At 45.6% G+C, this 16,690-nt stretch overlaps 1 protein-coding gene across 4 annotated transcripts in view; it reads right to left on the bottom strand.

The window, feature by feature from the left end:
• The window catches only part of Lamtor3 (Late endosomal/lysosomal adaptor, MAPK and MTOR activator 3), a 119,703-nt gene that overhangs the window by 51,647 nt on the left and 51,366 nt on the right, over positions 1–16,690 (bottom strand). For all 4 annotated transcript variants that reach the window (XM_055062904.1, XM_050194795.1, XM_050194799.3 and 1 more), the window contains exon 6: positions 3,036–3,122. In XM_055062904.1, coding sequence (XP_054918879.1) covers positions 3,049–3,122 — 74 coding nt within the window. In that variant the 3' untranslated portion in view covers positions 3,036–3,048. The remainder of the gene's footprint in view (positions 1–3,035; positions 3,123–16,690) is intronic.

The following is a 16,690-nucleotide window of genomic DNA, read 5'->3' as shown; positions in this document are numbered from 1 at the left end:
AGTCAGGGAACCGTGCTGCTTTCAGTCGCTTAATCTGATTATTGAACGAGGCCTGCATCGTGTGTGTACACGATTTTTCGAGGGCAGACTCCAGGCAGAGCATAGCAATTCCACGCTTGACAATTTTAGAATGGCATGAATTATACGGCAGCAACCCTTTCTTGGCACGTGGGAAATATTGCCAACAAGCTTGTCCATCATGAAAGGTTAATCTTAAATCTAAATATTGCAGGGTGTTACGCTGTGGCACTTCATGCGTAAACGAAAGCCCTTTTGTCCCTAAAAATGTTTAAATTACCATCGCAGCGCTTCAATGAGCCTTGTCTATTAAAAAGGATTAAGAAGTCGTCCATGTATCTAAAAACTTTAAAAATGTTTAAAGTGCTGTCCCGTTTAAAAGACTCTTCGAGCAGGCGGTCAACACTAGATAAGAACATGTTGCACAGCAGCGGCGCAATACACGAACCAATGCAAATGCCGCGTTTTTGCAAGAAAAGCTATTTGTCAAGGCAAATAAAGGTACTATTAAGATAGGCTTCCAATAATGTTTAAAAGTCCTCAAGCGTAACACCAGCTGCATTTTGAAAAGCTATGATGCCGCTTTCTTCTATGCACATCTTTACCACAACAAAAAGTGCATCAAACTGTCAAACTGGGTCGACTATTCGAAAACCACACGCGAGGAGACCGGTTCGCTCGGCTGTGGCAAGAAGCATAGCACGTCCTACGGGAGATGTGCTACAGGTGTGGTGTATGAAATTCCCCTTGAGTGCGGCAAGTCCTATATAGGACAGACTGGACGCTGCATAAATGAACGAGCCAGGGAAAACAAACTAAATCTAATGAAAGATGGCGTGGCACATTTGCCTGCGCACTGCAAGGCCTGCATGTGCAAACCACGGTTTTCTGAGATTAGGATTCTTCGCAGAAGTAGATTTCAAACAGCACGTGAGCTGATGGAAGCTTGCTATATAAAAAAGAAAGGTACAAATTGCATTAGCAATACATCTATCGTGCTCTGTAAATCGGAAACGATTGTTTGACCGCTGGGTAATGTAGATCTGTGAACAGCCAGCGCATGCGTGTATGTATATATATATATTCATGGGTCACAGCTGAAAATTAAATCAGTGGGAAGTGCCGCCCGTGTTGTCTTTATGTGTCTTCCTTTTGTGAGTGTTCAATTGCGGCAAAAAAAACATGTCTTTTAGCAAGCACCAACTAGGCCAACAAGCAGTTCTGTTGCTATAACATGCACTTGGTGTGTGCGAGCCAGGCTCTGGCATAAAAAAGAACTACTCCAGTGTGAGTGGAAGTCTCCTAGTGCTGGTAGCGAGTCTTTGGCCAATGACCTTGAGGCCATGCACAACCTTACTTCCAGTCATTTGGACACTGTATGGACATTCTATGTACTCAAGAGTGCTTTTATTAGCCCCAAATATGATAATGAGTTTAGTTGTTCATTTCCAGCTGCACACAATGTCAGTGCCGCAAAACATCCAAATACTGCTCCATTGGGCCTTCAGCCCGTGCTGCCTTCCACTAAGCTTCCACAAAGACTGCATGGGCTTCTGGCAGAAGCAGCATGACAAGCTGCTAGCTACGAATCGGACACATCGCACCTTCTCAGGGTCGAAGACGAAAGTTTGCTTGTATGAAAGAAGTCCTCAAATATGTTAGGAACCTGCAAAAGGAAGGCTGTGCCATTTCACATGAAATGATCTCGACGCATGCATGAGCCACAGAGAGAAAGCATGGCACTGCCTGCATGGATTTTAAAGCAAGCCATGGATGGAGCACATGGTTCATGCAGTGCAACGGACTGTTTTATAAGACGCATGTCACTTTGCTGGCTGCCTTCTTGGTATGGGGAGAAGATCCTCGCTTTTCACAGATTTGTGATATGCCTGTGGCAAGACAGAGAGTTTATCTTCTTGCAAATCAGAAACACCGATCAGACACTGATAAACTTCGGCATGTTGATGAGCGGGACAGTCGAGGGAAGAGGAGCACAGAGTGCACTTGTCAAAACAACAGGTGCCGAAAATCAGTGCTTCACCATGATACTTGCGATAACAGAAGACAGCTCAGAAGCCGCCACTGTATGTTATCTTCCAGAGGAAGACTATATTGTAGGCAAAGTTCCCAACGGCCATACACGTGAGAGCCCAAGGAAAAAGTTGTATGTCTACTGATTTAATCGACAATTGGGTCTGGACTGTCTGGTAAGGACGACCTGGCGCCCTGCTTCACCCATCTCTCCTTGTGCTTGACAGTTTTCGCAGCCACCTGGAAGAAAATGTAAGCTGGACTCTAGAGGAACTGTGCACTGAGACTGCCATCACTCCAGATGGGTTCACTTTGGTGCAGCAGCCCCTGGATGTGTGTGTGAAAAAGCCTTATAAGGACAACGTGTGACGCTTGTACCTGGACTGGATGGTCCAGGGAGGGCACGCCCTGATACCTACCAGCAAGGTTAAAGGATTGTCCAGCGAGCTAGCGTGTTTCTCGATTTTGGATGCATTGCGCTCACTTTTATTTGACTCGATTGCAAAAAGCTTCAAAGAGACTGGCATCACAAATGCTCTGGACGGCAGCAAGGATAAGCTGTTGTGGGACAACAATATGGAAGCGGCGGCCAGTGACCTGAACAAAATGTCTTGCGATTCCAATGCGGAGTGGCATCCAATTGTGAAGTGGAATAAAAACGCTGTCACGGTTTGCAAATAGTGGACATGTATTTTACAGCAAAGGTAAGCTATCTAATGCATTTTTTAAATCATTACTGTATTAATTTTCAATTTTTGCTGTTTCGAAAAACTTCCCATAAAGTTTACCCCGTACAGACACACACCCTTCATTCCCGTTTGTGGAAAAAAACTTTTCATTACATGAATATATTTAGTATACTTATTCCCAAAATTTTCACTGTGGACAATACATCAACTGCAGTATGGTTGAGAACATAACTACTCAGATCACAGTGAAAACAGCTTTGTTTTTTAGAATGATACTTGATAAGTTTGGAAACCTACCTGTTTATAAGAGTTAAGAAGCTTCAACAACACTCCTTAGTGTTTGCGAAACTGTGTTCAGCTCCTCTTCAAGGTTCAGTATCATGCCTAAAAAAAAAAAGGAGACAAATAAATTACATACAGTATTCAAGTAGGCTGCATACACAAATATATACATGACCCTGTTCTACAATGCTACACGTGTTAGAAAGAAACCATTAGAGAGAAATGCCAAATTATGCATACACCATATAAACAGGAAAATGCTGCACTCCACAACTCTAAGCACTCTTCTAATCTCTCGACAATTGTTTAAAGAGAAAAATAAAATTGCTGAATTTACAGACAATCGGATAGTACTAAGCATTTTCCCCAGTTCAAAGGTTCCATTCTACTACCGTTACAGCAAGAGCCAAACACCTTACTAATGAAGTGCATTGGACTTCCAAAATCCTTTTGGGCTAACGGGCACAGTAATATGACAACGAGCAACATCATATTAGTGTCTGATGAAGGAGAGCTGCGAGTAGTGTTGATGGAAGATGGTGCGATATGTACATCACGTCATTGGCAAGTTCAGACAGCTTGGAATGCAAATGTTGCCAGGCTCACTGATGCACTGGCTGGCAGACACAGCAGGAACAACTCTTGCAGAAAGGCTGCATTAATGAAAGCTCCTGTGCCATCAAGTCAGAGGTAAAGGAGAAATTATGAAAAGCGTCTGTCCTCTAGCTCCTTGATATTGAGGAGCTGCTGCACATGCCGATGCATAGGTGGCATGAGGTGTCGTAGAAGAGCCTCTTTGAGCACTGCATATGGAGTATAACTCAGGGATGTAAAGAGGACGCCATTGAACATAGCCTGTAGTGAAAGTGCTTCAAGCCGGAACTCATAGTTGCGAACTTCCCAGGTGCGATTCAGGCAAAACTTGTTCTCAGCTTGGACAAAAAAAAAAAAAAAAAGCTGTGTCTTCGATCCACCACAGTGGTAGCATGATGCAAGTGGTAGCACAAACAGCACTCACCAAAGGCCTAATAAAATTTAATTAAATTGTGCGGTTTTACATGCCAAAGCCATGATCTGACTCACGGGAGGCCTCAAATGAGTTGTGTAAGCAAAAGTAGTTGCATCTGCAGGCTCCCGAGAATTCATAGCCACTTGTGCTAGACACCAGGCCTTTGGTAACTGTGAGCTACTGGAACATTTATAAAATATGCGACTTTATTTTAAAGGTTCCCTGAAATGGTTTTTGTCTTATGCATAGACACAGACACTATCTATCAAAGAATGCTTTCTCAAACAAGCACGAGTGGTTAAACGTTACCCTCCTCTCAAGCCAAGGCATTCCCCACAACTTTCACACCAGGCAGCCATCACTATGTCCTGCCTCCTCTGTTGACTGTATATACAGTCAGCGACCAATAATTCAGACTTCACAGGGAACGTAAATAAGTCCAAACTATCCAATGTCCAAAAAAACTAATGTATCCAAAAAAAGATTGCTTTATTTAAATTTTAAGGCCCCTGTGCACGGAGCAAGTGATTGATGCATTGCTGCATGCACTTTCGCTTACGTGCAACCAAGTCCGCCTGTATTTCTGCCAGTTTTGAGTTTTGCTGTATGCCTATGCAATGCAAAGACTAGAGTCAGTTCTGCATGTGGAAGGCTCCAGAGCACACAGCACATCATGATCCGAGACAAGTCGCAGTTTGACGGTAAGAGAACTTGCTCAATTATTTCGTCATTCTTCAGTTTGGCACGAAATGAAACCGCACTGTCGACATCTGCAGTCTTCAAATCTAACGGCGGCAGGAATCGGCACACTGCAGCCCAGCAGGCCATCAATGATGTCCGCATTTGAGTTCGTTGTGGTAGGCGGCAGTTCAGCCTCTTCAGTTATGCAGTCGGGCTCATTCGAACTGCGACTTGAGACTCATTTGGAGTCTGACTGCGAAGGCACCGCTGGTACCATTTGACGCAGGCTATCTATAACTTCACGAGAAAGAGTTGTTAGAGCCAGCAGAGCGTTGTCTGGAACGCAAACTAAACAAACAAGCGCAGCATGGCAGAACGCTGTGCGCAAAGCAAACTCAATAAACAGCATGGCGATAGCGGGCCATGCACGGGGGTACCAGAAACAGATGTGATTGCAATGTTAATGCGGCCTCACAATTCAGGCAAAGCCTCAAAGATCGGCAGTTGCAGTTAAATCTCACAGGCGTATAGCAGCGATCAAGGCAAGGCCTCAGAGATTACCATCTAGCGTGTAATCTTTGAGGCCATACTTGATGTCTCGTCGAGGTTGCCAGAGGAGATAATGGCAGCAAAGTTGGCGTACACTACAGCCCCAGATGGAGTCCAGATAATCTAATGTAGAGCTGGCGGCTGTTTGAAATATTGGTCGTCTTTACACATTAAGTCTATGGGGCCATTGGCTGTGCCGCGAAGCTGTCTGAATGACCGAGCATGTCCGGATTATTGGTGTCCGATTTATAGGTCGGCAACTGTATACATATACATACCTGCCAACCTGGCGAAATCACAAATCGGAATACTTTGTATTCACTGTTTTAACTTCCGGTGGGACCGGGGTGGGGGGGTGGGTGGGGGGTTTTGTTTAAACTTTCAGGCAGTGTTCGTTGAGTCCTATTGCAGGGACCTTGCAGTAGCAGACTTTGCTCACTTCAAAAATTTGTTGGAGTAGCTTTGCTCAAAACATGGTACAGACTGACGGCCCTTCAATAGCAGCAGGTGTTGGAGGGCTGCGTTGTACATTGATGAGCGAAATTCAGTCCTAGTCTTTCACGCCATGCTAAAGATCCTCTCACACTATGGATTGCTATGCGGTATCACGAGTAAATCCAGCATCACCTCAGCAACTCGATGAAACATGTTTTCCATCAGTGTTTTTCATTTTTCCAATCATAGACCACTGCATGTCCCACCTTTCTACATTCAGAATGTCCTCTGGAAGACTATATGCCTGTAGTGTGGCAAACTTAGCTTCGAGAGCAGCTAAAGAGTCTTCAGCAGATTCGTTGGAATCTCAGGGCAGCAGCTGAGGGAAACTCTGAATAAAGAAACGAAGACTCGAGAGCGATGCCTGTGAAATAAATTTCAGGTTGGCCACCTCCACATTCTTCAGAGTTGCGTCCACATCCATAACGCTTCGCCTCGTCGCATTTCGGAAACATTTTCCAGAGATGAGGCTTAACGTGGTCGCTGACACTAAGGAGTAGGTTGTATTCGGCGAGGAATCCCGTAAACAGGCACTCGACACGTATGACACTGTCGTCGCAGTTGTTCCGGAGAAAGTTCACTATGTTGTCTTGCTGCTCAGCAGCGCAAACATAGCTTTGATGCTTCGCCATAGAAACGTGCAGTTTGAAGTCGTCTTTGCCACCGTGAGGCACGCTGACATCGCATCCAAACGTCGTACAAAATGCAAAATGTTCTCCTTTTCTTGATGTCAAAAAGCACAGAAATTCAGAAGTGTAAGATCGCAAAAGCTTCTGCAAATACCTTTTCTTGGGCTCTGATAGTGCCATGGCATCAAGCACACGAGGTTTCTAACTTTACTTGGTGCACCGCACACACGGCCTAGCCAGCACTAATCATACACACAAACAGCAGTAACAATGCACCATGGAGGAAGGCATGCGTGAAATGCAAGAGCTATATTGGCTCTGGCTTTTATCGGCTTACTAGGCACCGTAGTCGGCTGCTTAGTCAATGATACCGATGGCACTAGTGCAGCCGTTGTTGGTGATGCTGACGATTACGATGTGGCTGCAGATTCTGCGGTGCCGGTTTCGCAAAAATCATTATTGCGCGAACAGAGACCACTTTTCGGCAGATATAAGACAGCGATCGTAAAATCAGAAAGTTCAGCAAAAAATCGGGAGTCTCCCGGGCGAATCGGGAGGGTTGGCAGGTTTGCATATATCCTGCCCTCTTCGCTGCTCGAAGAGGCAGGACGTGTGTTGAGTGAGCTCCTGAAGAACACCTTGCCATGTGGTAAACATGGCTTAAATCATAGATCCGGGAACTCAAAGAGGTGTGACGTAATGACCCTAATGCATTTCTCTCACATTTACCGCTAAATGCCCACTGAATTTCTCACCTTTCTTGTATTTCGTTATTGCACTCCTTCGCTTACCCTCCCTATGAGTGTACCATGCAAATGATCATTAGCAGGCACTCCATGTTAGGTGTGCAGTGGTGCTGCAACAGCTGCCAAAAAGAAAAGGAATGCAAAATCATGGAAAATGAAGAAAGAAACAAAAGTGAGCCGCCGCACTCGCCTTGGCTGCTTTGCCAGCCTTGCATACCTCTCTTCCGTCTCCCTTCAACCCTTCCAAAAGACCTGTTGACTGCGCCTAGAGCACCCGGCGCCAACAGCACCCGGCACAGTCAAGGCGGCGAAGGCGTGCGGCATGCGCAGCACGCAGGCGGACGCGGCAGCTCACATTTTTTGTTTTTCTTCTCCAGGATTTCAAGTTCCTTTCCTTTCAGCGCAGACAGCCGGTAGCCAGATTTAATTCTTATAACCAATAACATGAAATATGAACATGGTATTAAGCAGTTTATTTTACCGCAGAATAGACAAATGTTTATGGTGCCACAGATGCTCATTGTTACGTCAGAGTACATACTGTTAAAACTGGTAATGTCATCCGTGGGTCGACTGGCATTTCCTTGCGATTAAAATGTTTTTTATCTCTGTCCTCTCTTCCTAGTTTTGTGCAACCCGATTATAACAATTACTGGTTCTAACAATGAAATTTTCTTGGTACTTGAATACACTGTTCTAAGCGGGTTTGACTGTATTACGTCCTTTTTGTGTTCTCGATCACGAATGTTGACACTGCGAAATCACACTAAACAGGAACGTATTGAGGTCGTACGGCACAACCAATGCAAAATTTAGGCAAGGTGCACAATGCCAATGCACACTACTTACACAACAAGTGCACTTCAGTGGTTCAGCACGCTACGATATCTTTAGCACAAAAACTGTACAAGAATATGGAACCTTAATACAGTAAAACCTCATTAAACCATTCTTGGCTGGAGCTCAGAAAAAGTGCATACTAAATGGTAGTGCCGCTTAACTGAAATAGCATGAGATCGCCTACTTACCTGCCAAAAACGGAACTTGGAGAGAGTGCGATGAAAGGGCAAAAACATGCAGTGCTTATTCACTTCGCGCAACAAAAGTCTCGTTATTTTCGTTTGATGCCGCTGCGGCCTAGCAGCGACGACAGCGGCGTCAAACTTGCTGAAGCTGTGAGAGAGCTTGTAAGCCAGGCCCCTCTTCTCGGCAAACACTCGCATGGCAGATTCCTCCTTGGCATTGCATATTCTCCATGCACGGGCACGGTAGCGCTGCACAAGTCGCGGGGTGCCTTTTTCATTGCAAGGTGCTGTTCTCGTCGTGATGATTGCATTCATGAGGCTTACGTAACGCAAAGCTTCTACCACTGTCAGGCCTGAATCACCCATGCTGTCGCTTTCCGCATCGTCTTCATCACTGTTGTTAGGCGACACCTCGGCAACAGAGGCAACGATGGCCGAAAGTCAAACCTCGCAGCCGACATCTTTTCACGGTTGCAGCAGCATTGCCGACCAATTTCTCCTTTGCGTTCAAATGCCACACACCATAGTCAACGATAGATCCCTGTCATGTGCGAGCGGCGACTTCTTCTTGCCACGTTCGATAGCATGGACCATTTTTCTTGCTGAGCACCCGGTGTTTTTTATCCAAGCTTCAGCATGACGCAAGTGCTTGCTTCATGGAGGAAGGCAAGCATAGGAGAGGCCCTGGCCAGCACGAACGTGTTGGAGAAAGTGTGGCGGAAGTCACGTGCTATTTTTCGCAAAGGAAGCACTGGGGCTGCAAGCCCAAACGTCAACGTTGCCATAGCAAGCGTGCTCCTGAAGCTCCCGCTGCTGCTCTCTGCCTCTGGAAAGTGCGGCAAGGTATTCGAGAACCTAATCTTTCTCGCAGCACATTCTCTTCGCAAGACAAGCTGACTTGGGAGCGTAGTGTGTAAGCTTGAAAGTTGCATTTAGGATCTATGAGTGTGAGCGTGAGCCAGCAACAGAGACACTCAAGTAATCACGGCACAGGTCTTCGTCGTCTTCTTCAACATGCCATGTAAAAGCACAGGAGCATGTCTGCTTCGCTATAACTGTTACAGAAGTTTCGTAGGCTTTGCTCTGACCCGCATCAGCAGCATACACTTCCGAGGTGAAAAGGGAGATGGCACACCAACATGGCTGCATTTCCGGCTTCAAAAACGTGGCGTCAGGGCCTCTCCCATTTTGTTTCTTTCCTCCACGCCTTGCTTACACGATGCCAAAATGATGTTGATGTTGATGTGGCTTCATGCACAAATGCACAGGGCGCTTGGAGACCTTTGTTCTGATCTCTGAGGCCTGTAGTTCTGATCTCTGAGGCCTGTAGTTCTGATGGGCTGCCTGATGGGGACGACACACCGTCGTGATTGCGCGACGAAAAGTGGAAACGCTACGTGTTAACTGATACGTATGCAATAAACTGGTACGGTTTATGCGGATACAAAACACATTATGTTCAATGGCTGCTGAGTCGGGGATTTGACTTTACTACTTCTAAAATGATACTACTGTTTAAGCGAGTACGGTTTAACGAGGTTTTACTGTACCTGTAAAACTATAAAACAGCCCCGCTTGCCATTTTGTGGAATTACTTCTGCATAAAACACAATGTGCTATTTTATACAATTAATACAAGTCCCCTAGCTGAAACATAGGCACAAGGTTCCCCATGTGTGAATGCTGTTGAGAACAACAGGTTTATTGCAGCACGTTCACTAAACTGTTTGTACTGCTTTCTTGGCACAAATTTACAGAAGTTTAAGCATTTAAAAAAAATAAAAATTATGTAGTTTTACGTGCCAAAACCAATTTCTGATTATGAGGCACGCCGTAGTGGAGGACTCCGGAAATTTCGACCACCTGGGATTCTTTAACGCACACCTAAATCTAAGTACACAGGTGCTTTCGCATTTCGCCCCCATCGAAATGCGGCCGTCATGGCCGGGATTCGATCCCGCGACCTCGTGCTCAGCAGCTCAACACTATAGCCACTGAGCCACTAAGCGTTTTCTTAACCCACAGTTTTATTGCTTCACACAGTCAGTACTACAACTTATTTACATAACTATGATATATAAAGTAAGAGATATTTTTGCGACTAGTTCTGCAGTTCAGATACGGACTACTGAGTTTGTATTTTACTGAAGTAAGTTACTTGAAAACAGAACTGACATTTTTTTTTCAAAACTCTAGTTAACTCTTTCGTTACCACTAAAAATGTGCCCATTTTCAGTGCTTTTATATTTTAGCATTTCATTTTAAGATGTAGTAGTCGCAACATATTCTGTGATGCATATAACATTATAGCCTGATCACTGGTGTTTTTAATGGATGTATAGCAGTAATAATTGCTGACACAATTTTTCTCAATTCTAATGTGAAACTTTAAAGAAGTACCTCAAGAACATCAATGAAAGCAATAATTTGCTATTTTTAGCATAAGTACTAAAAGTAAAAAAACATTAACTATACAAAATATACACCTGGCTCCTAGAGTTCCCAACTTTTGTAAGTGACATCACACAAGAAAAGTTACTGTGAAGATTTGTTAGCGTCAATACTAGCCATAGTGATGCCCATGCTGAGCGGAAAGCAGTAGCTTTGCAAATGTAAAAACAGGTAAGTTGCTTTTGTACAGGGAGCATGTTTTTACTCATTGCAGCATGCATCTGGTTCATTTTTAGTGCATTCTTTAGGCTTGCAAAGCAATGGCTGTCATGTCACGGAGCATGCAGAAGCCTCCTACTATTCGATTTTGGTATTCGATCAGCTTTCCTCTGCAGGTAAGATGGTCTAATGTGCATTTGACAGGCTCTGGAGCCTCCACGTGCTCTGCTCAGTTCTTGTACAATGCTGCACAGTAATGTGGTCTGTTACACAATATTGTAGAGTAATGAATCACTTGCACAGGCTGTGTTCAAGATGTAAGAGATTAGACTGCTAGTCAAGCTTTGGTCGAAGGTCGGTCTGAAATCGACTGCATGCTCTTGTGCGAGTGAAAACGCCATACGATGGGAAGAATTGCTCATACTAATAATTTGTGCGTAACTGTCAAAACACTGATGCATAAAAGCAACCCACAGTGGGAAAAATAAAGTTGCGCTTCATACTAGACAAACACAATTATGAAAATAACACATGCTCATGAGCATCTACCGCTGTTTGAGACCTCTTTAAAACAGCCTACACATCGGATCAGAAAATTAACAACCCGTGGGAAGCTTCTATGCCTTCACTGTTGCTATCAATTAAAAATTATGTTGCCAAGTCAACCAAAGCACAAATTCGGCGTCTTTTTATTGAATGAATGTGTGTGGTTTAGTGGCGCAAGGGCCAGATATGGCCAAAGAGCGCCAAGACAGTGTTAGTGATTTCGCGGTGATGATAATGAGTTCTGTGAAGATGTGACTTGGCTGTAAAGGGGCCTAAAAATAGTGGCTGTAAAGTGCATAAAATCTACGTGCTATAAAATTATGGCGATGACTAATGACGAATACTATGAACATTAAAATCCATCGTAGAAGAATGATACATTATTTAAAATATGCGAGATGTTAAATTGCTTACAGCACTACTGCCTCGCCAGAGCCCTTGAACCACAAGGGCCTAGAGGCATGTGCTATTCAAAATAATTATCACAGCGGCATCCTCTGAAGAGAGGAGGCGCTACGAACATGCGGGATTAATAACGTGCAACACAACATCTTTCAAAAAACCTAGGACTCTGTTGGTGTCAAAGAGTGGTTCTGGACCAAGTAACATAACAGGATGAAGGGGGATGTGCTGCCGGTATGCTAAGAGAAAATGGTTCTTTCTTTCAGCTTCGGCTTGCCGGCACTCCAGTAGGACGTGGAGGACGGTCAGCCTCTCCCCGCATCTACCACAGGTTGGAGGCTCGTTTCCCGTGAGTAAAAAGTTATGTGTGCCAAATGTGTGTCCTATTCTTAGACGACAGAATAGGACATCTGTCCGGCGGGATTTTGTTACAGGAGGCCAGAAACCTAATTGTGGCTTTATTACATGCAGCTTATTATTTGTTTCCAGGTCCCACAAATGTTGCCAGTAGTTTCGCAGTTTTATTCTTAAGAAAGGCTTCAGGTCTGTGACAGAGACCGAAGCAGTAGGATTAACTGCATGCATTGAAATTGATGTGGCCATCTGGTCCGCTAGAACGTTACCCTCTATGCCCCTATGTCCAGGCACCCAGCATATAATCACATGTTGGTTAGATATATATGCTTTGCACAGGACAGAGTAGAGTTCATTAATTACCGGATTTTTGTGGTTACAGAATGATATCAAGGCCTTCACAACACTAAGGGAGTCCGTATATATAACTGATTTCTGGAGTTTTGATTTCCTGATATGCTTCACAGCCGACAATAGTGCATAGGCCTCAGCCGTAAAGATACTAGTTTCCGGATGCAGTACATCGGATTCCAAGAAGGATGGACCAACGGCTGCATAGGACACCCCCTCGCGTGATTTCGATGCGTCTGTGTAGAACTCGGTGCAGGCGTACTTGTACTGGAGTTCCCGGAAATGCATTTGGATTTCAATCTCTGGAGCATGCTTTGTGACTTGCACAAAAGATATATCGCATTGTATGAGCTGCCACTCCCAAGGAGGTAGCAGCTTGGCTGGATGCATTAGGCGGAGCTCGAGGAGTGGGACATGCATTTCATCACTCGGCTCCCTCACACGCAGCGAGAAAGGCTGTCTTACGGAGGGACGATTATGAAAGAGTGTAGCATATGTCACATCGTTAATGGTATTAAAACACGGATGTTGAGGATTAGAGTAGACTTTCAGAAAATATGTTTGGCTGATGTATGTTCTCTGCAGATGAAATGACCACTCATTTGATTTTGCATATAAACTTTCAATGGGACTTGTTCTGAAAGCTCCAGTGGCCAGTCGGATTCTTAGATGGTGTACACCGGAGAAGGCGTACGCCGAGCGCGTAGTGTCGTACGCCTTCTCCATATCGAGGAATACGGATAGAAAATATTGTTTATGTAGAAAGGCGTCGCGAATGTTTCCCTCAATGCGCACAAGGTGATCGGTTGACCGCCCTTCTCTGAAGCCACACTGAAACGGATCGAGCATATTGTTGAGTTCAAGGAAATGTAGAAGTCTGCGGTTAACCATTTTTTCAAAAAGCTTACAAAGACAATTTGTAAGAGCTATTGGACGGTAACATGCCGCCAAGGAAGGGTCTTTACCCTGCTTAAGAACAGGGACCACAATCGCTTCTTTCCATGTAGATGGGAGGTATCCCGTAGCCCAAATAGCGTTGAAAAGTGTGAGTAGTGTAAGTTTGGTGTCAGTATGCAAGTTTCTGATCATGTCATACATGACTCTATCAGGTCCCGGTGCAGTGCTTTTGCATGTGTTCAAGGCAGCTCTCAACTCAGCAATACTGAAAGGCCGGTTATAAGGTTCATTCTGTCTGGATTTTCGTATTATTGACTTACATTCTTCTATTTGTTTGTATTTCAAAAAGGATTGCGAATAATGGTTTGAACTCGACACACTCTCAAAGTGTTCCCCAAGTGAGTCTGCCTGATCTTTCAGTGTTTCACCTTGTGTGTTCACCAAAGGAAGGGAATATGTTTGTCGCCCTTTTATCCTATTAACCCTGTTCCAGACTTTGGCCTCATCTGTATACGAGTTGATACCGGATAGAAACTTCTGCCAACTCTCTCTTCTAGCCTGTCGGCGTGTTTGCCTACCTTGCGATTTCACTTTCTTAAAGTTCAACAGATTCTCCGCAGTGGGAGAGGCGCGTAGCAACCCTCACGCTTTGTTCTGTTTCTTACGAGCGATCCTACAGTCCTCGTTCCACCACGGGACACGCCGTTTGCATGCCAAGCCATTTACTTGCGATATACATTTAGTTGCGGTATCTATTATGAAGGCTGTAAAATATTCCACAGCAGCATCAATTCCTAACGAGGACATGTCATCCCATGAAATACTACTGAGAGTTCGGAATTTCTCCCAGTCAGCTGTATCAGTCTTCCACTTGGGAGCCTGTGGTGGATAATCGTTTTCTTTAGGTGTTCGTAGCAGTATGGGGAAGTGGTCGCTTCCGTAAGGATTGTTTGTAACTTCCCATTCGAGTTCAGGCAGTATGGACGGGGAAACTATGCTCAGATCAATTGAAGAAAAGGTGTTGTTCGCAAGACAGTAATACGTGGGTTCTTTCTTATTCAGAATGCACACACCAGATGAGAAAAGGAATTGTTCAACAAGTCGTCCTCGCGCATCTATACGAGGGTCGCCCCACAGGTACCGTAAAAACCGGAATATAGGTCGAACTTTTTTTCAAAAACCCATCGCGAAAAGTCGACCCTCGACTTATATACCGGACATTGGCGGAAAAACTACGGAAGTCTTGCAACAATGGGCGGATAAAGTAAACAGCCGCCTTCGCCATCGCCATCAGCAGCATGGCGGCGTGGCGACGCTGTGGCACCTGTGACACCGGCATTTTGCGTTTCCATTGTCGCAAAGTTATATTAATTAAAGGCTGCACTTTCATTTTGTTTCAAAATGAGCGGGAGCGGAAGCCGACGTCAATTCACCGTCGCCTTCAAGAAAAAGGCGATTGAGTACGCGGAAGCCCACGGCAACCTGGCGGCACAGCGCGAACTTGAAGTATCCGAAAAGAGCATTCGGTAGTGGCGGAGGCAAAAGCAACGTATTACAACTTGCAGCAACCAAAAGAAAACGTCATTTCGTGCCGGATCGCAGTGGACTGCAGAACTGGAAGGCAAGGTTGCGGAGTCCGTCCGCGAGCTGCGTGTAAGATCGCTGCCTGTGACTGCCGAATGCATCCGTTTGAAAGCGGTAGAGATCGCACGCGCCTATGGACTGGGCGCCTATGGACTGATCAAAGGCGTTGCTCTGATTCGGAGTAGCGCTTGCGCACTTCGTGCCCTTCTGTGTACTGTACACCCGACGAACTTTTAGCAGTATCGCGCGACCATCGACCCGCGTGTTTGTCAGCACCTTATCATCACGGCACGGAGCGGCGAAATAGCGAAAGTAAGGGCATGTGTACACATGCGCGTATCTCGTTTGTTTCGCTGCTCAGCGCCATTAATAAGGTGTTGACAAGCACGCGTGTCGATGATCGCGCGAAACCGCTAAAAACTTGGCCGGGTGCACATGCGAGCAGCATTTAAATAAATACTGTCACCATTGTGCAACCCCCCGAGTCGCATTTGTTTCAAGGTAAGGGTGTCATGTCTTTCGGTACTTTTGCCATTGAAAAGGATATTTTTTATTTTTTCATTTTGAGGATTCGTTAGTTGGGGGATCGACCTATATTCCGGTCCGACCTATAGTCCGGTTTTTACGGTAGTTGTGTGCATTGAAATCGCCAAGAACAATATAAGGTTCTGGCAATTCATCTATGAAGGACTGAAATTCATGTTTAGTTAACTTGTAATGTGGGGGTATGTAGAGCGAGCACACAGTGATCAGTTTGTTTAGGAGAACAGCACGAACCGCCACTGCTTCAAGGGGCGTTTGTAGCTGCAAACATTGACACGCTATGCCTTTCTGAATAACAATGGCAACACCGCCCGATGATGCTCTCGCATCATCGCGATCTCTGCGAAACATAACATACTGTAGGAGGAAATTTGTGCGTTTCGATTTTAAGTGTGTTTCCTGTAGACACAGCACTTTTGGATTGTGTTTGTGGATGAGTTCCTGCACATCATCAAGGTTTCTAAGAAGACCTCTGACGTTCCATTGTATTATCTGTGCATCCATATTTTAAGTAAATAGGTGCTGTGTGTACGGAAAGAGAAGTATTATTTACAGAGATTTCAGAGATTAGATTACAGAGCTCTTTCGAGGCCCTGTAATCGGGGTCTTGCCCTTTCTGGAGCGTTCGAGGGAACCTCGCCGCTCCTTAGGCGCTTGGCGCCCCTTGAGGATAGGTGTAGTGTCCATTGCCTCTTGTGAGGGGCCGGACACGTGCTCTTGCGAGCGAGAAGTTACCAGGGAGAGTCCCGCCTTGGAGGGCAAGACCCCTGCGCCCACCAGCCCGGAGGTCGATGGGGCTCCCTGGGGGATTTGGCTGCGCCAGCCGTTGCCAGCACTGGAAGGGACCTGGGAGGTTGAGGCAGCCTCGGCTGCGCCCACCTTCAGGGTCGATGGTCCCTTCTCCTCGGTTGACGGAGCAGCGCTAGCTGCAACCGCCGTGGGGGCAGATGCCGTAACTGCCGACTCACGGCTTGTGGGTCGGACAGCCGCCGGAGGCTGTTGTGACGCTGCCCCCTGACGCGCCACTTCGGCAAAGCTGGCCTTAGGAAGGTATGCAACCCGCCTGCGTGCCTTCTTGAATGAGATATTTTCTTTCACTTTGATCGTTACGATTTCTTTTTCTTTCTTCCAGGATGGGCACGACCGCGAGTACGCAGCGTGCTCCCCATCACAGTTTACGCAGTGGAGAGCGTTCTCACAAGTTTCAGTGGTGTGTTCTTTGGCACTGCATTTAGCACAAGTTTGGCAG

The sequence above is a fragment of the Dermacentor andersoni genome, chromosome 1 (genome assembly GCF_023375885.2).
Source record: "Dermacentor andersoni chromosome 1, qqDerAnde1_hic_scaffold, whole genome shotgun sequence".
NCBI lineage: Eukaryota > Metazoa > Arthropoda > Arachnida > Ixodida > Ixodidae > Dermacentor > Dermacentor andersoni.
This window is presented reverse-complemented; position numbering and strand designations above follow the sequence as displayed.